We start from the raw sequence: 18,568 nt of genomic DNA, 5'->3' as shown, positions 1-18,568 counted from the left end.
ATATGACTGTGTGTCCGGAGGATAATGGCAAGTCCGTAATAAAGTCCATCGCTATGTGTTGCCAGGGAACTGAGGGTATGGGCAGAGGCAGAAGACGGCCGTATGGCAGGTGTTTGGGTGTCTTGTTCCTGGCACAGGAGGAGCAGGCAGAGACAAAAGAGGCGACGTCCGTGCGCAGGGATGGCCACCAGTAATGACGTACAATAGCGCTCCATGTTTTCTTCTGACCTGCATGACCGGCTGTTTTCGAGGCATGGCCCCAGTGTAACACTTTTTGCCTGTCAGCCTCAGAGACATAAGTCTTCCCAGGTGGAATCTGGGCCAGGGTGACAGGAGCCACCGGAATAATCTTACTTGGACAGATGATGGGTTGAGATGTCTCTTCCTCCTGTTCCAGGGGCACGAAAGACCTAGACAAGGCATCAGCGCGTACATTCTTGTTCGCGGGTCGGAAATGAAGCTGGAAGTCGAACCGGGCAAAGAACAAGGACCACCTGGCTTGCCGTGGGTTCAGTCGCTGAGCAGTCCGCAGGTATTCCAGGTTTTTGTGGTCCGTGTAAACAATGACAGGGTACACTGCTCCTTCCAGAAGATAGCGCCATTCCTCCAGAGCCAGTTTGACCGCTAATAGCTCTCGGTCACCGATGGTGTAATTGCGTTCAGGCGCGGAGAAGCTCTTGGAGAAGAAACCGCACGTCACCATCTTCCCGGAGGAGGACTTCTGCATGAGCACTGCTCCGGCTCCCGAGGAGGAGGCATCCACCTCCAAGGTGAACTGGCGGTTTAACTCTGGACGGTGGAGTACAGGAGAGGAGGCAAAGGCTCGCTTTAGAGCGCCAAACGCGGCGTCGGCCGCAGGTGACCAGTCCTTTGGATTAGCCCCCTTCTTGGTCAAGGCGGAGAGAGGAGCAGTCAGAGCCGAGAAGTGAGGAATGAACTGGCGGTAATAGTTAGCGAATCCCAGAAAACGTTGGATTGCCTTCAGTCCAGAAGGAGGAGGCCAGTTGAGAATGGAGGAGACCTTCTTATGATCCATCTGCAGTCCGGTATCGGTGATGAGGTACCCCAGGAAGGGGAGAGAAGACTGTTCGAAGACACACTTCTCGTACTTGGCGTACAGACGATTCTCTCTCAGTCGTTGTAGAACCAGTTGCACGTTCTCTCGGTGGGTCTGGAGGTCCGGAGAGAAGACAAGGATGTCATCCAGATATACCACCACACAGACGTAGAGAAGGTCCCGAAACACATCGTTCACTAATTCTTGGAAGACTGCTGGTGCGTTGCACAGGCCGAAGGGCATCACGCAGTATTCATAGTGCCCATCGCGAGTGTTGAACGCGGTCTTCCATTCATCCCCTGAACGGATACGGACCAGGTTGTAGGCACCCCGAAGATCCAACTTGGTGAACACACGAGCTCCTCTGAGCCGGTCAAACAATTCGGGGATGAGCGGCAGGGGGTACTTGTTTTTCACGGTGATTAGGTTCAATCCCCGGTAGTCTATACATGGGCGTAGGTCGCCCTCTTTCTTCTTTACGAAGAAGAAGCCTGCTCCAGCAGGAGAGGAGGATCTCCGGATGAATCCCTTAGCCAGGCTCTCTGTGATGTACGTAGACATAGCCCTTGTTTCGGCTGGAGATAGTGGATATATCCGTCCTCGAGGTGGTGTAGTTCCCGGGAGCAGGTCAATGGCACAATCGTAAGGACGATGTGGTGGGAGTACTTCGGACTCCTTCTTATCAAAGACGTCCACGAAGGACCAATAGGCTGAGGGCAGTCCCGGTAGGGACTCGGGAACCGGAGGTCGCCGGATGGGTTGTATGGTCTTCAGACATCTCTCATGGCAAGAAGACCCCCATCGAGTGATATCGCCAGTGCCCCAGCTGACTGAAGGCTCGTGTGTCCGCAACCAGGGAAGTCCCAGCAGGATTTGATGTGACATGTGTGGGAGGACGTAGAGAGCGATGTTCTCGGTGTGCAGAGCACCGATACGCAGTTCAAGCGGCTTGGTGATCCAGGAGATGGTGTCAGAGAGGGGTCTCCCATCCACAGAGGCAATCACTAGGGGCTTGTCGAGTGGAGTAACAGGCACCTGGTACTTGTCCACCGTGGCCTGCTGGATGAAATTGCCTGCTGCCCCAGAATCGAGGTACGCCTCAGCCGTAAACCGCGTCTCTCCCGTTGTCACTTGCACAGTCCATGTAACTGGGTCTGAGAGAGTTCCAGCACCTAGGGTGGCCTCTCCTACCAACCCTAGGCTTTGGAGTTTCCCGGCCTCTCTGGACAGGCGCGTAGCAGGTGTGTGCCCTCTCCGCAGTAAAAGCAGAGACCCTTGGCGAGCCGCTCTGCTCGACATTGTTCCGACTGTCGCACACGGTCGATCTGCATGGGCTCATGGACGGAGACACCAGAGGCCGTTGACTGGAGTACGGTGGGCTTCGGTGGAGGAGAGGAATGCCTTACCGGACGTCTCTCACGGGACAGTTCTTTGGACCGCTCCTGAAAGCGTATGTCCACTCGAGTCGCTAGGGTAATCAGGGCGTCCAGAGTGGACGGTACATCACGTCCAGCCAGCTCATCTTTGATTCGACCCGATAGTCCTTCCCAGAAGGCGGCGGTTAGGGCCTCGTTATTCCACCCGAGTTCTGAAGCCAAGGTGCGGAAACGGATGGCGTATTGACCCACCGTCAGTGTTCCCTGACGTAACCGGAGAAGTGAAGACGCAGACGCGGAGGCGCGTCTGGGTTCGTCAAAAGTGCTGCGAAAGGCCTGCAGGAACTCCTGGAGGTTCTTGGTCATAGGTTCCTCCTTCTCCCACAAGGGGTTCATCCACGCCAGTGCCTCGCCCTCTAGGTGAGACATGATGAAGGCGACCTTGGCTTGGTCGGAGGCAAACAGATGTGGCAGCTGCGTGAAATGGAGGGAGCATTGGTTTATAAACCCCCTGCAGGTCTTGGGATCTCCGACGTACCGGGGTGGTGAGGCCAAACGCAGTCTGGAAGCATCCGAAGAGGCGGCCACGGGAGCGGGGGTCGTGGCTTGACTAGTGGAGGCTCGGGATGTCGAAGACGTGACTGCCGCTTGTAGCGTGGTCAGGCGGGTGTCCACGGAAGTCATAAAGTTCAGCATGCGGGTCTGGACTTCACGCTGGCGTTGGAGTTCCTCATGCAAGGCCGCTAGTGCTTCGGCGGGATGCATGGCCTGTTCTTACTGTTAGGGCCAGATGGACGGGTAGACCCTGGAGGTGGATCCACTAGGCCGAACTCCCGGATGAGGGAAAGGAGTCCGGTAGCCGGAGCACTGTAGGTAGAAGGACAGTCCGTGCACTGAGAGAAAATGGAGAAGTCCCTGGGACCACGAGGTCACGGATGGTGGTCCGGGTGACGGAGCTCAGGTTCGGAAGCCGTGATGGTGTCAGGCAGGGTCCGGAACCGTTGGAGCGAGATGACGGGTCACCGCAGGGATCCGAGATGGTACGGACTGTCAGGATGGCAGATGGGCAGCGTTCGGGGTTCGAGGTACCGCAGGACCGGATGGCGATGCAGGGTCGGCTCTAGAAGACAGAGAGGTAAGTATCTCATAGAACACAAGGAGACCTGACTCCTAGCTTGGGAAAACACGAAGAACAGGCCCCGCTCCCTTGGACATTAACCCCCTATATACCCTGTACCTGAGTGCATCATTTCCTGTTAATTGACACTGGCCCTTTAAGAAAGGTTCAGTGACCGCGCGCGCGCCCTAATGCGCATGCGCGCAGCCCGGGTGCCAGAAGCCAGGGCAGGAAGCTGAAGGGAGGACGCAGGGGAGCCGGCCAGGAACTGGGAAGCCGTCGGGCGCCGGGAGCGGAGACCAGGGGGCCTGGGAAGTGCGGGCACCGGAGGCTGGAGAGCGGGGAGCGTGGCAGGTGAGCCGGGGAGCGGAGCTGAGGACCCGGGGATCGGAGCAGGGGACCCGGGGAGCGTGACATATGCACATGTCTGACCAAAGCACGTTCATCTCTGGTACACAGAACCCGTTTCCTTCCTGAGTGGTATGATGCCTGGACATTTCCATCTTGTTTGTACTTGTGTATAATTGTTTGTACAGATGAACGAGGCATCTTCAGGTATCTGGAAATTGCACCCAAGGATGAAACGGACTTGTGCAAGTCCACAATTCTCCTCCTGAGATCTTGGCTGAGTTATTTTGACTGTTTAAGGTGTGCATTTAAATACATCCACAGGCATGTCTCTAATTAACTCAGATGTTGCCGATAAACCTATCAGAAGCTTCCAAAGACATGACATCATCATATGGGCTGTTCCATATTGTTTAAAGGCATAGTACTCTTAGTGTATGTAAACTTTTGACTTTGCCGAAAGTAATAAAAATGGATTATTATGGCATTTGGCAAGTATAAACTTGACTTCTGGGGGCACAGAACTTACAAAGTATCCTGTTTCTATCACATTGTGGGCAAAGGATGGTACAAGGCTTATAGAATTTATAAATATATTCACACAGCATTGCCTGAAGACACCTGAAAATGCATTTAAAGAGGAACTACCCACCAGGTCAAAAGTGGCCAGTTTTTGCTCATATTTTATTCCTGTTCTTCCCTAAATATATTTTTTTTGGGGGGGGGGTTGTATTGTTAAAATCCCTCATACATTTTCAGAGATTTAGGCTTTTTTATTTATTACTAATTTTTACGGTCTTTACAACAGGGCTGTTCTCACAGGATAATAAATCAGAGCAGACTAAAGACACGCCCCTGAGGATCTTTTAGCCACGCCTCCTTTATAAAAACCATTAAGAATACTACTAAATAAAAAGGCCCACATCTCTGGAACCATATGGTGGATTTAAAAAAAAAAACCAAAAAAACCTAAAGTAAGAGCGAGACCTGGCTTCTTTTGATCTCATTAATGCAAAAAAGTACTTGTTTGCTTTCTCTTTGCACCAGATGCGGGGTGTCAGGGACATACCCACAACAAGGCATCTTACTGCGTGAAGTGATTTAGATACTAGGAGCAGATAGTGAACTGAACCTGAAGAGGAAGAACGCCTGGATACAGCTTTGGCCATTTTCATGATTGATCAGCACTCATTATAGGCCGAAATCTGTTTGTATAAAAGGACCCTGGCTGTTTTTCTTACAGGTTGCCACATTCCATGGCCGGGTGATGTGTATACTCCGACATATTGGATTATTTGTGTTACTTAATCACGCTGCGGATATTCAGAAGACATGATAATTAATACCGTACTTTAAACCTTCAATCTAAATAATAAGTGAGGAAATTCAAGCTGCGTCTCTTGATCTATTAATAAAGTCGCCAGTTAGAAAAATAAAGCTAGCACATCAACAATGTGGTCTGTGCTACCTCACGTTTGAGAACAACTGCTTCCAAAATGCAGAAAATATCATTCCTATTACCTATATGTCCCTCATCCTGATATATATGTCCCTATGCTGATATATAGGTCCCTCATCTTGATATATATGTCCCTCATCTTGATATATATGTCCCTCATCTTGATATATATGTCCCTCCTCTTGATATACATTTCTCCATCTTGATATATATGTCCATATCCTGATATATAGGTTCCTCATCTTGATATATGTCTCCATCCTGATATATATGTCCCCATCCTGACATATACATGTCCCTCATCCTGATATATACTGTGTGTCCCTCATCCTGATATATATGTCCGTCATCCTGGTATATCATCCTGAAATATATGTCCCCATACTGATATATATGTCCCCATACTGATATATATGTCCCTTATCCTGATATATACTGTATGTCCCTCAGCCTGATATATGTGTCCCTCATCCTAATATATATGTCCGTCATCATGGTATATATGTCAGTCATCCTGGTATATATGTCCGTCATCCTGGTATATATGTTCCCATCCTGATATATACGGTATGTCCCTTATCCTGATATATATGTTTGTCATCCTGGTATATATCCGTCATCCTGGTATATATGTCCCCATCCTGATATATATATGCCCCTCATCCTATAATCAGGATGAGGGACATATATATCAGGATGAGGGGCATACATATGTTCCTCTTCCAAGTATATATGTCCCTCATCCTGATATATATGTCCCTCATCCTGATATATATGTCCCCATCCTGATATATATGTCCCTCATCCTGATATATATGTCCCCATCCTGATATATATGTCCTTCATCCTGATATATATGTCCCTCATCCTGATATATATGTCCCCATCCTGATATATATGTCCCCATCCTGATATATATCATATACATATATATCGGGATGGGAACATAGACATATATATCAGGATGGGGAGATATATATCAGGATGGGGAGACATATATCAGGATGGGGAGATATATATCAGGATGGGGAGATATATATCAGGATGGGGACATATATATCAGGATGGGGACATGCATATCAGGATGGAGACATTGATTGATATATATGTAATCAATCAATGTCTCCATCCTGATATCAATCAATGTCTCCATCCTGATATGCATGTCCCCATCCTGATATATATGTCCCCATACTGATATATATGTCTCCATCCTGATATATATCTCCCCATCCTGATATATATCTCCCCATCCTGATATATAGGTCTATGTTCCCATCCCGATATATATGTATATGATATATATCAGGATGAGGGACATATATATCAGGATGGGGACATATATATCAAGATGAGGGACATATATATCAGGATGAGGGACATATATATCAGGATGAGGGACATATATATCAGGATGAGGGACATATATATCAGGATGAGGGACATGTATATCAGGATGAGGGACATATATATCAGGATGGGGACATATATATCAGGATGAGGGACATATATATCAGGATGGGGACATATATATCAGGATGGTGACATATATATCAGGATGGTGGTATATATATCAGGATGGGGACATATATATCAGGATGGTGACATATATATCAGGATGGTGGTATATATATCAGGATGGTGACATATATACCAGGATGAGGGACATATATATCAGGATGAGGGACATATATATCAGGATGAGGGACATATATATCAGGATGAGGGACATATATATCAGGATGAGGGACATCTATACCATGATGGGGGACATACAATACATATCAGGATAGGGCCCAGGATAGGTGGGGGGGGGGTGTCAACAGATATGTCTTTATAAAAGATTTAAAGAGATACAAGGGCCCATACATCTGGCCAACATGTAGGGGGGTGGGAATGGGGGGTCCAAATTCAAAACTTGCACCGGAGCCCATCAGACTCTAGTTATGCCACTGACTTGGACTCATCAACTTTGCTACTTTTTAATTGGACTCTCAGAATGCCCATATTGATATCAGGATTATATAGCCATTCTGATGGATTTGCAGGGTAAGTACACTAGCATCATCAGGTTTCACAGATCTGTATAATAATAAGGTGACAGTCTACTTTAATACCAATAATTTGCATAGTTCAGTTTTAGTTCACTGTATGAAAGAAGTTTTATCCAAGTCTGGAGATTTTTTTTGCTTAATATGTTGCTGTGCGGTAATTCCTCTAAGTGGATTAACCTCCTCTTTATCCACAATTACTCCCAGCTGCGCTCCTGCGCACAACTGCAGCTGCTGATTAACATTCTACAAGCTGCAGAGACTCTGCTTCTGCTGGAACGTTTCCATCAGCAGTAATTGTGAGCTCTGTTCGAAACGGGGAATTTATATAACGTTAATTATTAGTAATGACAACTTAATTATCGCTGCAAACTAACTGCGAATGCAAAACTTTATCCAGTCACCAGCTGAGAGCCTTATCTTTCTTTAACAGTATACTCACTAGCATATAAAAAAAAAAAAAAAAGTACAATTTTCATCCACTTGTCATCCATGTTCTGACCGTGTGCAATCCGTTTTTTTTTCTCATGGATGGCTGGGGCAGACAGGCAGGCAGGTACGGACAGATATGGTGGGCACGGCAGGGACAGATAGGTATGCGAAGGCATATATAGGTGACTGACACAGGGATAACGAGACAGAAGTTTAGGAACTGACAGCAGACTGGAGACTGACTAACTAAGCATGTTGCGCAGGCACCTCCCTTAATGGGAGGGTGCCTTAAATACGTAGTGCCTCTCACATTATGGCTGAGAGTAATTTCCTGGGAATATCGCGCGTACCCTTTAAGAGAAAGGTCAGTGCATGCACACGTGCCCTAAGTACACTCCTGGGAGACCTGCATGCACAGGCTCCAGGAAAAGGAGGAAGAAGGAGCACACATGAACTGCTGCAGGGCAGCGGGGGAGGAAGCAACCAAGCCAGGGCTGTGAGAAAGTCAGCGTCCCTGCTGGTTCCTACAGTGCATTTTGTGGACCACATGTGGCCCTTTGGGTGTTCCAGTGAAGCCCGTGTACCAGAACAGTCGAAGGGCTGGATTCAATGGCTGTCACAAGCCAGTTTCTACTCATGGCAGAGTCAGGATCTTGTGGAGACTACAGATTATGGGACTCTGTCTGCTAACTTCTCTGATGTCTGCGATCAGCTCAGACAGACTCGGGTTTCGACCCACAGACTTGTAGTTCATAGGCAGGCTAGCAAGAGTTTATCTTTGCTGGTCTGCTTGTTAGTCTCCTTTGATCACATGTTGTGGGAGAGCCAGTCACATTTGCACCCCTTCTATATATGCTGGCTGGACACTTCCTTCACTAATGCCAGCTGTAGCTTCTCTATACTGGTCTGGAGAGATGTTGTGATCCAGACTTACTGGTGGTTGTAGTGCTTTGTTGCCATGAATGGTTGTGGTGTTAACCCTTGTTGTCCTTTTGATGCTGCCTTCTTTCTCTTACTTTTCTCCTTAGGGGTACTTTGCACACTACGACATCGCAGCTGCGATGTCGGTGGGGTCAAATAAAAAGTGACGCACATCCGGCGTCGCTATCGATGTCGTAGTGTGTAAATTCCTTTACATATGATTAACGAGCGCAAAAGCGTCGTTATCATATGATCGGGGTAGGGTCCGACATTTCCATAATTTCACTGCAGCGACAGGTACGATGTTGTTCCTCGTTCCTGCGGCAGCACACATCGCTGTGTGTGAAGCCGCAGGAGCGAGGAACATCACCTTACCTGCGTCCCGGCTGCAATGCGGAAGAAAGGAGGTGGGTGGGATGTTTACGTCCCACTCATCTCCGCCCCTCCGCTCCTATTGGCCGCCCGCCATGTGACGCCGCACGACCCGCCCCCTTAGTAAGGAGGCGGGTCGCCGGCCAGAGCGACGTCGCAGTGCAGGTAAGTGCATGTGAAGCTGCCGTAGCGATAATGTTCGCTACGGCAGCAATCACAAGATATCGCTGCTGCGACGGGGGCGGGGACCTGCGCACTCGGCATCGCAGCATCGGCTTGCGATGTCGCAGCGTGCAAAGTACCCCTTAGTCTTTAACCGTTTGTTCATGTGAGTTTGCAGGGTGTCTGATTTTTGTTTTTTCCTAGACTTGAGCGAGTACCTATTTGTACTCATTATACTCATAACGAGTACTGTCTAATACTCGCGTATGCATACGGAATAGTGTGTGCAATGCAAGTTAATGGGGAAAAACTCGCAAAATAACGAGTAACCCGAATGCCGCACTATTCGTGCGAGTAGCAAATAGTGCAGCATTCGGGTTACTCGTTATTTTGCGAGTTTTTCCCCATTAACTTGCATTGCACACACTATTCAGAATGCATAGGTTCTGCAGCACACAGCCGCTCCTTGCCCGGCGTCTCACTTTCCCTGGTATCTGCATCCTCAGGCTACAGATACTGGTGAACACAATGATGGAGCAGGGATTCCCTCTTCCATCACTGAGCCTCTGTGTTGCACAACATACAAAATTACGTCATTACAGTCTCGTCAGCTGTGCCACAGTAGATAGCGGGGGACGGGGTGAGGTGAGTAGCTGTTATTTTGGTGGTGACATTATTCTGCATCAGGATAAAATACTATGTAACTGGGCTGTGTGAGGGCATCATACTGCATTTGGGAATGGGGGCTCAGTGGTGACATACTGCATGGAGGACATTATATTGTGTGGGGTCATCCAGTATTGGAGTCTTTGTGGGGACATCATACTGCATGTGGGGCTGTGTGGGAACCTCATATTGTGTGAAGGGGTTTGTTGGGACATTAGACTGGGAGAGGGGCTTTTTGGAACATCATAGCTTGCGGAGAGCTGTGTGGGAACATCATTCTAAATGGGGGACTGTTTGTGGATATAAACCTATGTAAGGTGTGGTGACATCATAAAGTGTAGGGGGGCTTTGTGGGGGCATAATGTGTAGGGGGCTTTGTGAGGACATACCTGTAGGGGGCTGTGTGGAGACATCATACTGTGTAGGGGGGCTTTGTTCGGACATACTGAATAGGGAGGTTTGTGGAGACATACTATGTAGGGGGCTTTGTTGGGACATACTGAATAGGGAGGTTTGTGGAGAAATACTATGTAGGGGGCTTTGTTGGGACATACTGAATAGGGAGGTTTGTGGAGACATACTGTGTAGGGGGCTTTGTGAGGACATATGTGTAGGGGGCTCTGTGGGGACATCATACTGTGTAGGAGGGCTTTGTAGGGACATATTGTGTAGGAGGCTATAACACTCACTGGTGTTGGGGTGAGCAGTAGTCGGAGTGGACCTACTGGACCACAGGGGTAACTCAGGCTTACACCGACATGGGAGGGGTTTAACTAAGCGACCACTGGGTGGACACCAGATGCTACTCTCAGGGCAGTGTCCGGGTCTGTGGCTGCTGACCCCCAGGTTAGGGAACCCAGGGGACGGACACAGGTGCAGGCAGATGCAGTTGGGATGGCTGAGGCAGACGAGACAGCTGGGGCAGACAGGTATAGTGGACACGACAGGGTCCTACTGGTATGGGAAGGCGGACACAGGTATAGGTAACTGGATAGGAGCACGGGTCCTGAAAAATAGCTAGCAGACAGGCAAAATGACTAACTAAAAGTGTTGCATAGGCACCTTCCCTAAAGGGAGGAAGCCTAAAGTACCTAGTGCCTCTTAGGCCCCCTTCACACGTCTGTGATACACGAGCGTGTTTGGTCCGTTTCCGTATATACCGGAGACACGGCCAAACGTGCACCAATGTTATTTAATGTTTGAGGACACATGTGCGTTTTTCATTAAGGTCCGTGGGTCCGTGTGCGTGCTACGTTTGTGTCTCCGTTTTGCATGGATGCATGTCCGTTTTCAGCACGCAACACGCAGCACGGACCCAATGAAAGTCAATGGGTCTGTGCGCACGTCCGAGTGACACGGACGCATCTCTGTTTGCTCCCTGTACGTTTTTTGCTTTTTTCATGTGATGTCGGTCTTTTTTCTTTTTCTGTTTCGTTCTCTCCCTCAGTTCGTCGGTCGGTCTGTCTCTATGTCTGTCGGTCGGTCTCTCTGTCTTATCTGTCCCTCTCGCTGTCTGTCGGTCAGTTACCCCCCCTCTCTCATACTCACCGTTCCCCGATCTCCAGCGCGGCGCTGCACGGCTGTTCTCTAAACTCCGGCGGCTTTTCCTCTTTTGAAAAAGGCGGCCGCTCATTAAACAATCTCGTATTCCCTGATGATTGGTTGCAGTGAGACACGCCCACACACTGAGTGACAGCTGTCTAACTGCAACCAATCACAGCAGCCGGTGGGCGTGTCACTATGGAGCAGAGAAATAAATAAATAAATAAATAATTTAAAAAAACGGCGTGCGGTCCCCCCCAATTTTAATACCAGCCAGATAAAGCCATACGGCTGAAGGCTGGCATTCTCAGGATGGGGAGCCCCACGTTATGGGGAGCCCCCCAGCCTAACAATATCAGTCAGTAGCCGGCCAGAATTGCCGCATACATTAGATGCGACAGTTCTGGAACTGTACCCGGCTATTCCCGATTTCCCCTGGTGCGTTGGCAAATCAGGGTAATAAGGAGTTCTTGGCAGCCCATAGCTGCCAATAAGTCCTAGATTAATCATGTCAAGCGTCTCCCCGAGATACCTTCCATGATTAATCTGTAAATTACAGTAAATAAATACACACCCGAAAAAATAATTTATTAGAAATAAAAAACACTAACAAATTCCCTGGTTCAACAATTTAATCAGCCCCAAAAAGCCCTCCATGTCCGGCGTAATCCAGGATGCTGCAGCGTCGCTTCCAGCTCTGCTGCATGGAGGTGACCGGAGCTGCAGAAGACACCGCCGCTCCTGTCAGCTCCACGCAGCTAATGAAGGGAATAGCGCGATCAGCTGAGCTGTCACTGAGGTTACCTGGATCCAGCGGTGGCCGCGAGTAACCTCAGTGACAGCTCAGCTGATCGCACTACTCACCTCATTTGCTGCGTGGAGCTGACAGGAGCGGCGGTGTCTTCTGCAGCTCCGGTCACCTCCATGCAGCAGAGCTGGAAGCGACTCTGCAGCATCCTGGATTAAGCCGGACATGGGGGGCTTTTTGGGGCTTATTAAATTGTTGAACCAGGGAATTTGTTAGTGTTTTTTATTTCTAATAAATGATTTTTTCGGGTGTGTGTGTGTTTATTTACTGTCACCTTCCATGACTAATCTGTAAGTATCTCGGGGAGACGCCTGACATGATTAATCTAGGATTTAGTGGCAGCTATGGGCTGCCAATAACTCCTTATTACCCCGATTTGCCAACGCACCAGGGCAAATCGGGAAGAGCCGGGTACAGTCCCAGAACTGTCGCATCTAATGTATGCGGCAATTCTGGGCGGCTGCTGGCTGATATTGTTAGGCTGGGGGGCTCCCCATAATGTGGGGCTCCCCATCCTGAGAATACCAGCCTTCAGCCGTATGGCTTTATGTGGCTGGTATTAAAATTGGGGGGGACCGTACGCCTTTTTTTTAATTATTTATTTATTTCTCTGCTCCATAGTGACACGCCCACCGGCTGCTGTGATTGGTTGCAGTTAGACAGCTGTCACTCAGCGTGTGGGCGTGTCTCACTGCAACCAATCATATTTGCCGGTGGGTGGGGAAAGCAGGGAATAGGAGATTGTTTAATGAGCGGCAGCTTTTTCAAAAGAGGAAAAGCCGCCGGAGTTTAGAGAACAGCCGTGCAGCGCCGGTGATCGGGGAACGGTGAGTATGAGACAGGGGTACTCCATTCAGTCACTCTGGTGATAAGCGGTCACCGGTGAGTCCGTCACGGGTGACCGCTAATCAGGACGCGGCACAGACAGAGCCGCGGTATGACAATGAAGTTCATTCTCAGCGCGCGACTCTGTCTGCTGTCAGCCGGCATGTATCAACGACATTTTACATCACACACAGACATTTCACACGGACAACACACACACACACGTCAGTTAAGTTTCACACGCACACATGGCCATTCCACACGGACACACGGCTAGCATACGCAGTTCACACAGATGCCACACGGACCATAAAAACGGACACAAAAACGGAAAACGGACCCGAAAAACGGACGTAACACACGTGCGTCTTTTTTCATGGATGTATGAAGGGGCCTTAGCCATAGGCAGGAAATGACACACTGACCCTTTAAGAGGAGGGCAGGCAGGCACGCTGTAAGCGCAATCCCGAGGGACCTGTGCAGCATGAACGGCCCTGGGAGGGGGCAGCAGAGGAGCACATGGACAACCGTGGGTAAGCAAGGGAGGGCGCAGACCGGCAGCGGCAGTGAGTGAGTTGGTGTCCCTACTGGGGAGAGGCAGGGCACTGCAGCGACACCGATGCTACAGGGGTTTTATGGAAACATACTGTGTAGGGGGGGGCTTTGTGGGGACACATTATGTAGGGGGGGCTTTGTGGGGACATATTGTGTAGGGGGGCTTTGTGGGGACATACTGTGTAGGGGGCTTTGTGGGGACATACTGTGTAGAGGGCAGATTACCTTTAAGAGCCTCTAGGTAAAGAGGTGTGGGCTACTATTTCTACAATACATACCATCGTTAAGATTTGGTTTTGACATTTATCAGTGTCTTTCTTTAGCACTAAACTCGACTTGAATGTTTCACAATGTCATGCCCTTAAGGTACAATACAAGTGACAAATCTGCCAGAAGAAAAGTCTTTAAAAATAATGAAGACACAACATCCAAGGTGTTGTAATAGTGGCGTCTCCCATGATGCATTGATGGCCGAAGGGCCAACAGATTGAGAACTGGCCTCTCTGTAATGCAGGGTACTAGGGTTCACACACACTAGAATTTTTACTAAATCACATCATACTTTTCAACAGCCAATCACATAGCAGCTGCCATTTTCAAAATATTTTAAAAAGAAATATTCCTATTGTTTGCTGTGGGCATCACCTTTCCTTTGCTCTGGTTTCGATACATTTTCTCCTATGTTTTAACATCAGACTGATCACAATGGCATTTGCATAGTTGCCAACATCCTCATTTTTAGCTGGACTTGCCTACAAAACGGTTGGGGTAAATGCTAATTGCCTTGATATTAACCTTTTGTGCATTCCAAAAATGGGGCTCAAATACTAGCGCATACCTTCAATCAAATATGGATATTTTGTAGTGATTGCAAGCCCATGGTACTGTATATAGTACCAATATGATCACAAACTGGTAAAAAGACCTCAAAAGACCCCCCCCCCCTTTAAAACAGACCACCCAGTTTATCCAAACAAGATATGAACATATATTATGCATATTGGCTATCTTTAAGAAGCTGTGATGCTACTCACTACTTACGAATAGTGTAGACGGAAGGGTAGTAAGACAAGCCGGGGTAAGGAAAAAGGAGGACATGACAGGACACAGGGAGTAAGAAGAAATGCAGTCAAGTCACAAGCCAAGGGGCAGAATTCCAGGAGAATATATATTAGTTCCAGTGAGCAGACAGTGTATGTGGTCAGGTAACGGTCCGAGGTCAGAAGCCAGGAGAAAACGACAAGAATAGGGAACGGGCAGAGAGGAGTCAAACAACGGTTTGGGGTTCAAAAAACCTAGATCAGAACACGAGCACAAATACAAGCCAAGAGCACAACTGCAGAACCAGAGAGTATGACTGGCAAGGTTCTGGGAGAGAATGCTCAGTAATGAAACTGAGCAATTACCAGGAAGGTGGAACATCTGAGTAATCAGCACCTCCCAGAACCTTCATGGAATCCTGTGCTGTCAACCTGCCAGCAAGTGTTCAAAGAAACACAACAGAGCATCTCCAAATGCAAGATGCTCTGCACAAATGAAACATGTCACGACCGGCTCTGTAGTTCAGGAAGGCGCGGCAGAGCATCACCTGTGTGCAAGATGCTCTGCACAGAGTAATAATGTCACTACCGGCTCTGTAGTTCAGGAAGGCACGGCAGAGCATTACCTGTATGCAAGATGCTCTGCACAGAGTAATAATGTCACTACCGTCTCCGTAATTCAGGAAGGCACAGCAGAGCATCACAGGTGTGCAAGATGCTCTGCACAGAGTAATAATGTCACTACCGGCTCCGTAATTCAGGAAGGCGCGGCAGAGCATCACCTGTGTGCAAGATGCTCTGCACAGAGTAATAATATCACTACCGGCTCTGTAGTTCAGGAAGGCACGGCAGAGCATTACCTGTATGCAAGATGCTCTGCACAGAGTAATAATGTCACTACCGTCTCCGTAATTCAGGAAGGCACAGCAGAGCATCTCAGGTGTGCAAGATTCTCTGCACAGAGGAATCATGACAGAAGCAATGCAACCTTGGTTGCTCACCTCAGTATATACACACGAACGCTATAATTTACGATTTTGGCCACTGATGTGACCGTCACTCACCTCCCGCGTACATGACCGCCAGCAGTAACGAGGATATCCAGGCGATTTCACTATAAGAGGCTCCAAAAAACTCCTGGATCTCTTTGTAGAAAACAGTGATTGCTTTGGAAAAGGCGTAGGAGAATCCCATAGATATAAAAGCCCCCAAGACCACAATCCATCCCCAGCCGCCATCAGGAGGGGTGTACCCCAGGTCTGTTCCCGGTGCTGGAGCCATTATGAAATCAGAATGCTGATCTTATAGATCTGAAAGAGAAAGAAGAATGCTAAGTTTTATGGTAGCAGCAAAGTGGATTTCTGGATTCTCAAAACACAGAAAGAACCTCAAATCCATTTCCCAGTCAGCGTAGGGTTAAATAACTATAAACACACAGTTTGCCAAAGGCAACAAGAGAACAATAGATCACCAAACTAAAGACTAATTATAAAATATAATTTAAAGTAAAAACCAAAGATCTATATGGGTAGTATATTTGATATAGCCTCAAGTCCCTGATGAAGCCATTCATGGCGAAACATGTTGGTGAGGCTAGTAGCTGAATCTTCTAAATAAGCAGATGCAGGATGGGATTAAAAGAAATATGACAGTGGATGGGAAGTGAAATAAGCAATTAAGGTCTGTGGCCATATACAAGTTGAATTCCAGCCTAATGAGACACTGAAAAATACTTATCAGCCACTTCACAACCGACTGTAATTCCTGGTATAGGGAAGAGGATGCATGGATTAGAGTCCAGCTGGTCACCAGAAGACGCAATCCAAAAAAAATCCAACAACCCAAAACTATAAAAACTTCCTAGGCTTTATTTCACATTTTAAAATTCCATGGATTACACTCCATTAAAAAGGAAACGGATGATGCGTTTTGGATCCATCAAGGATCTAATGGATCTGAAACGCGTCATCTGTTTCCCTTTTAAGGGAGTGTAAACCATGGAATTTTAAAATGTGAAATAAAGCCTAGGAAGTGTTTATCCTTTGGGATTGCTGGATTTTTCTTGGATTTTTTCCAGTAAGACACTCTTTACCATAGATTAGATTAGAATTTATAACCATTTAATCTATGGTAGAGAGTGTCTCATTGTATGGTTGCAGACCATAACTGTCTATACCACTTCCCATCGCCCCTCATATTTATTTTAATCCTATCCTGCATCTGGTTATTTATAAGTTTCAGCTACTAGCCTTCCCAACAAGTTTCGCCATGACTGGCTTCATCAGGGGATTAAGGCAATATCAAATATACCACCTTGCAAGTTGTGTGTTTTTTAAGCATATAGGTCTTCGGTTTTTAAGTTATATTTTATAATTAGTCTTTAGTTATTGTACCTCTTGTTGCCTTTCGCAAATTGGGTTTATATTTCTGAATTCTCATATACATGCTGCTGATTTTGTTCCCTGAACCATCAAAAGTTTTTTCTTTTCTAATCTGCAGCATGTCAATTCTAACATTTTTAACAATTTAACATTTGCTCGTTGGTCTAGTGGTAGGCTTCTCATTTGGGATGCAAGAGGTCATGGGTTTGAATCCCAGAGAAAGCCCCTGGACTCTGTGTGGCTGCATCCAATTGTATGGTCCATGATGTCTGCTACATTTCCTCGTTAGTCTAGTGGTAGGCTTCTCATCTGGGATGCAAGAGGTCATGGGTTCGAATCCCGGTGAAAGCCCCTGGACGCTGTCTGGCTGCATCTAATTGTATAGCTCACCATATCAATTCTATAGTTTTTTACCAATGCAAATGACTGAAGAGGAAAAAAAAACACATAAAAAGTGCAAATTTTATGCATTTTTCCTGCTATCACTGTTTTTTTGCAGCAGGAAATTTGCTGCAAATACTTAATCTGTGCATATATCCAAAGATGGGAAAATAACTTTGGGGTAAGCCAGTGGATAATGGAGCAGGTTCAGTTTCTTGTGCACTGAGGTTAAACGTAAATGCGCCCTGATTGTTTCATACGTGAATCAGGGAAGTTGGAATCTCCCTCCGCTCCACAAGACAACCTGGGTTCATGCTGAATTTACCATATTAGATGCTGATCGCTCGTCACATGTTCCTCATAAATCCCCTAAATCAAATATAATAAGTCAGGACTCCGGGGACGCTGGCGGTTTCCAATCCACAAAGGAGCCATTTATACACCGATTAGGTTCTGCCAGATGTAATTAAACCGAGACCTGAATGCAAAGTAGTGTGACGGTCCGATATCGAGTGCTAGGCAAAAGAGATCCGAAAACATTCACAATGGGCCTCAAATCTTGTAACAATGGAGAGATTCATTGTGTCGGTGCCTGAAAGGGTTTCCCATATTGGGGTCCATCTAACATGGGGTGATCCAAGTCGGGTACAGCAGAAGAACAGAGGAACCATGTGTATTTGGGATCATTGTCTGGCGGAAATGTCCTCCCTCGTTTCATCTTCATCATCCTGGTAGATGGCAGCAGATGTTTATCAGGAATGTCCCTATACATTGTCCATTCATCCTTCCTTCAATGATATGAAGTTTGCCAGTGCCGTCTGCTGAAAAACAGCCCAACACCATGATGTTCCCACCTCAACACCTCACTGTTGGTGGTTTTGAGGTGATGTCTTTTGGCCTCCAAACATGGTGTGTATTATGCCATCCAAAGAGTTCAGTTTTGGTCTCATCTGACCAGACTGTATTCTGCAGTATTTCACAGGCTTCTCTAAATGTTGTTGAGCAAACTTTAAACGCTCTAGAACCTGCTTTTTGTTCAGCAGTGGAGTCCTGCGTGGTGAGCGTGCATACAGGA

The 18,568-nt window shown here is 47.5% G+C and overlaps 1 protein-coding gene across 1 annotated transcript in view; it reads right to left on the bottom strand.

The window, feature by feature from the left end:
- The window catches only part of LOC142249105 (monocarboxylate transporter 2-like), a 65,876-nt gene extending 49,864 nt beyond the window's left edge, over window positions 1–16,012 (bottom strand). The window contains exon 1 of the mRNA XM_075320698.1: window positions 15,796–16,012. Coding sequence (XP_075176813.1) covers window positions 15,796–16,012 — 217 coding nt within the window. The remainder of the gene's footprint in view (window positions 1–15,795) is intronic.
- Between the last annotated feature and the right edge of the window lie 2,556 nt (window positions 16,013–18,568).

This window comes from Anomaloglossus baeobatrachus, chromosome 8 (assembly GCF_048569485.1).
Source record: "Anomaloglossus baeobatrachus isolate aAnoBae1 chromosome 8, aAnoBae1.hap1, whole genome shotgun sequence".
In the NCBI taxonomy this organism is placed as follows: Eukaryota; Metazoa; Chordata; class Amphibia; order Anura; family Aromobatidae; genus Anomaloglossus; species Anomaloglossus baeobatrachus.
The sequence above is the reverse complement of the archived record's forward strand: the minus strand, read 5'-3'. Positions and strand labels throughout refer to the sequence as shown.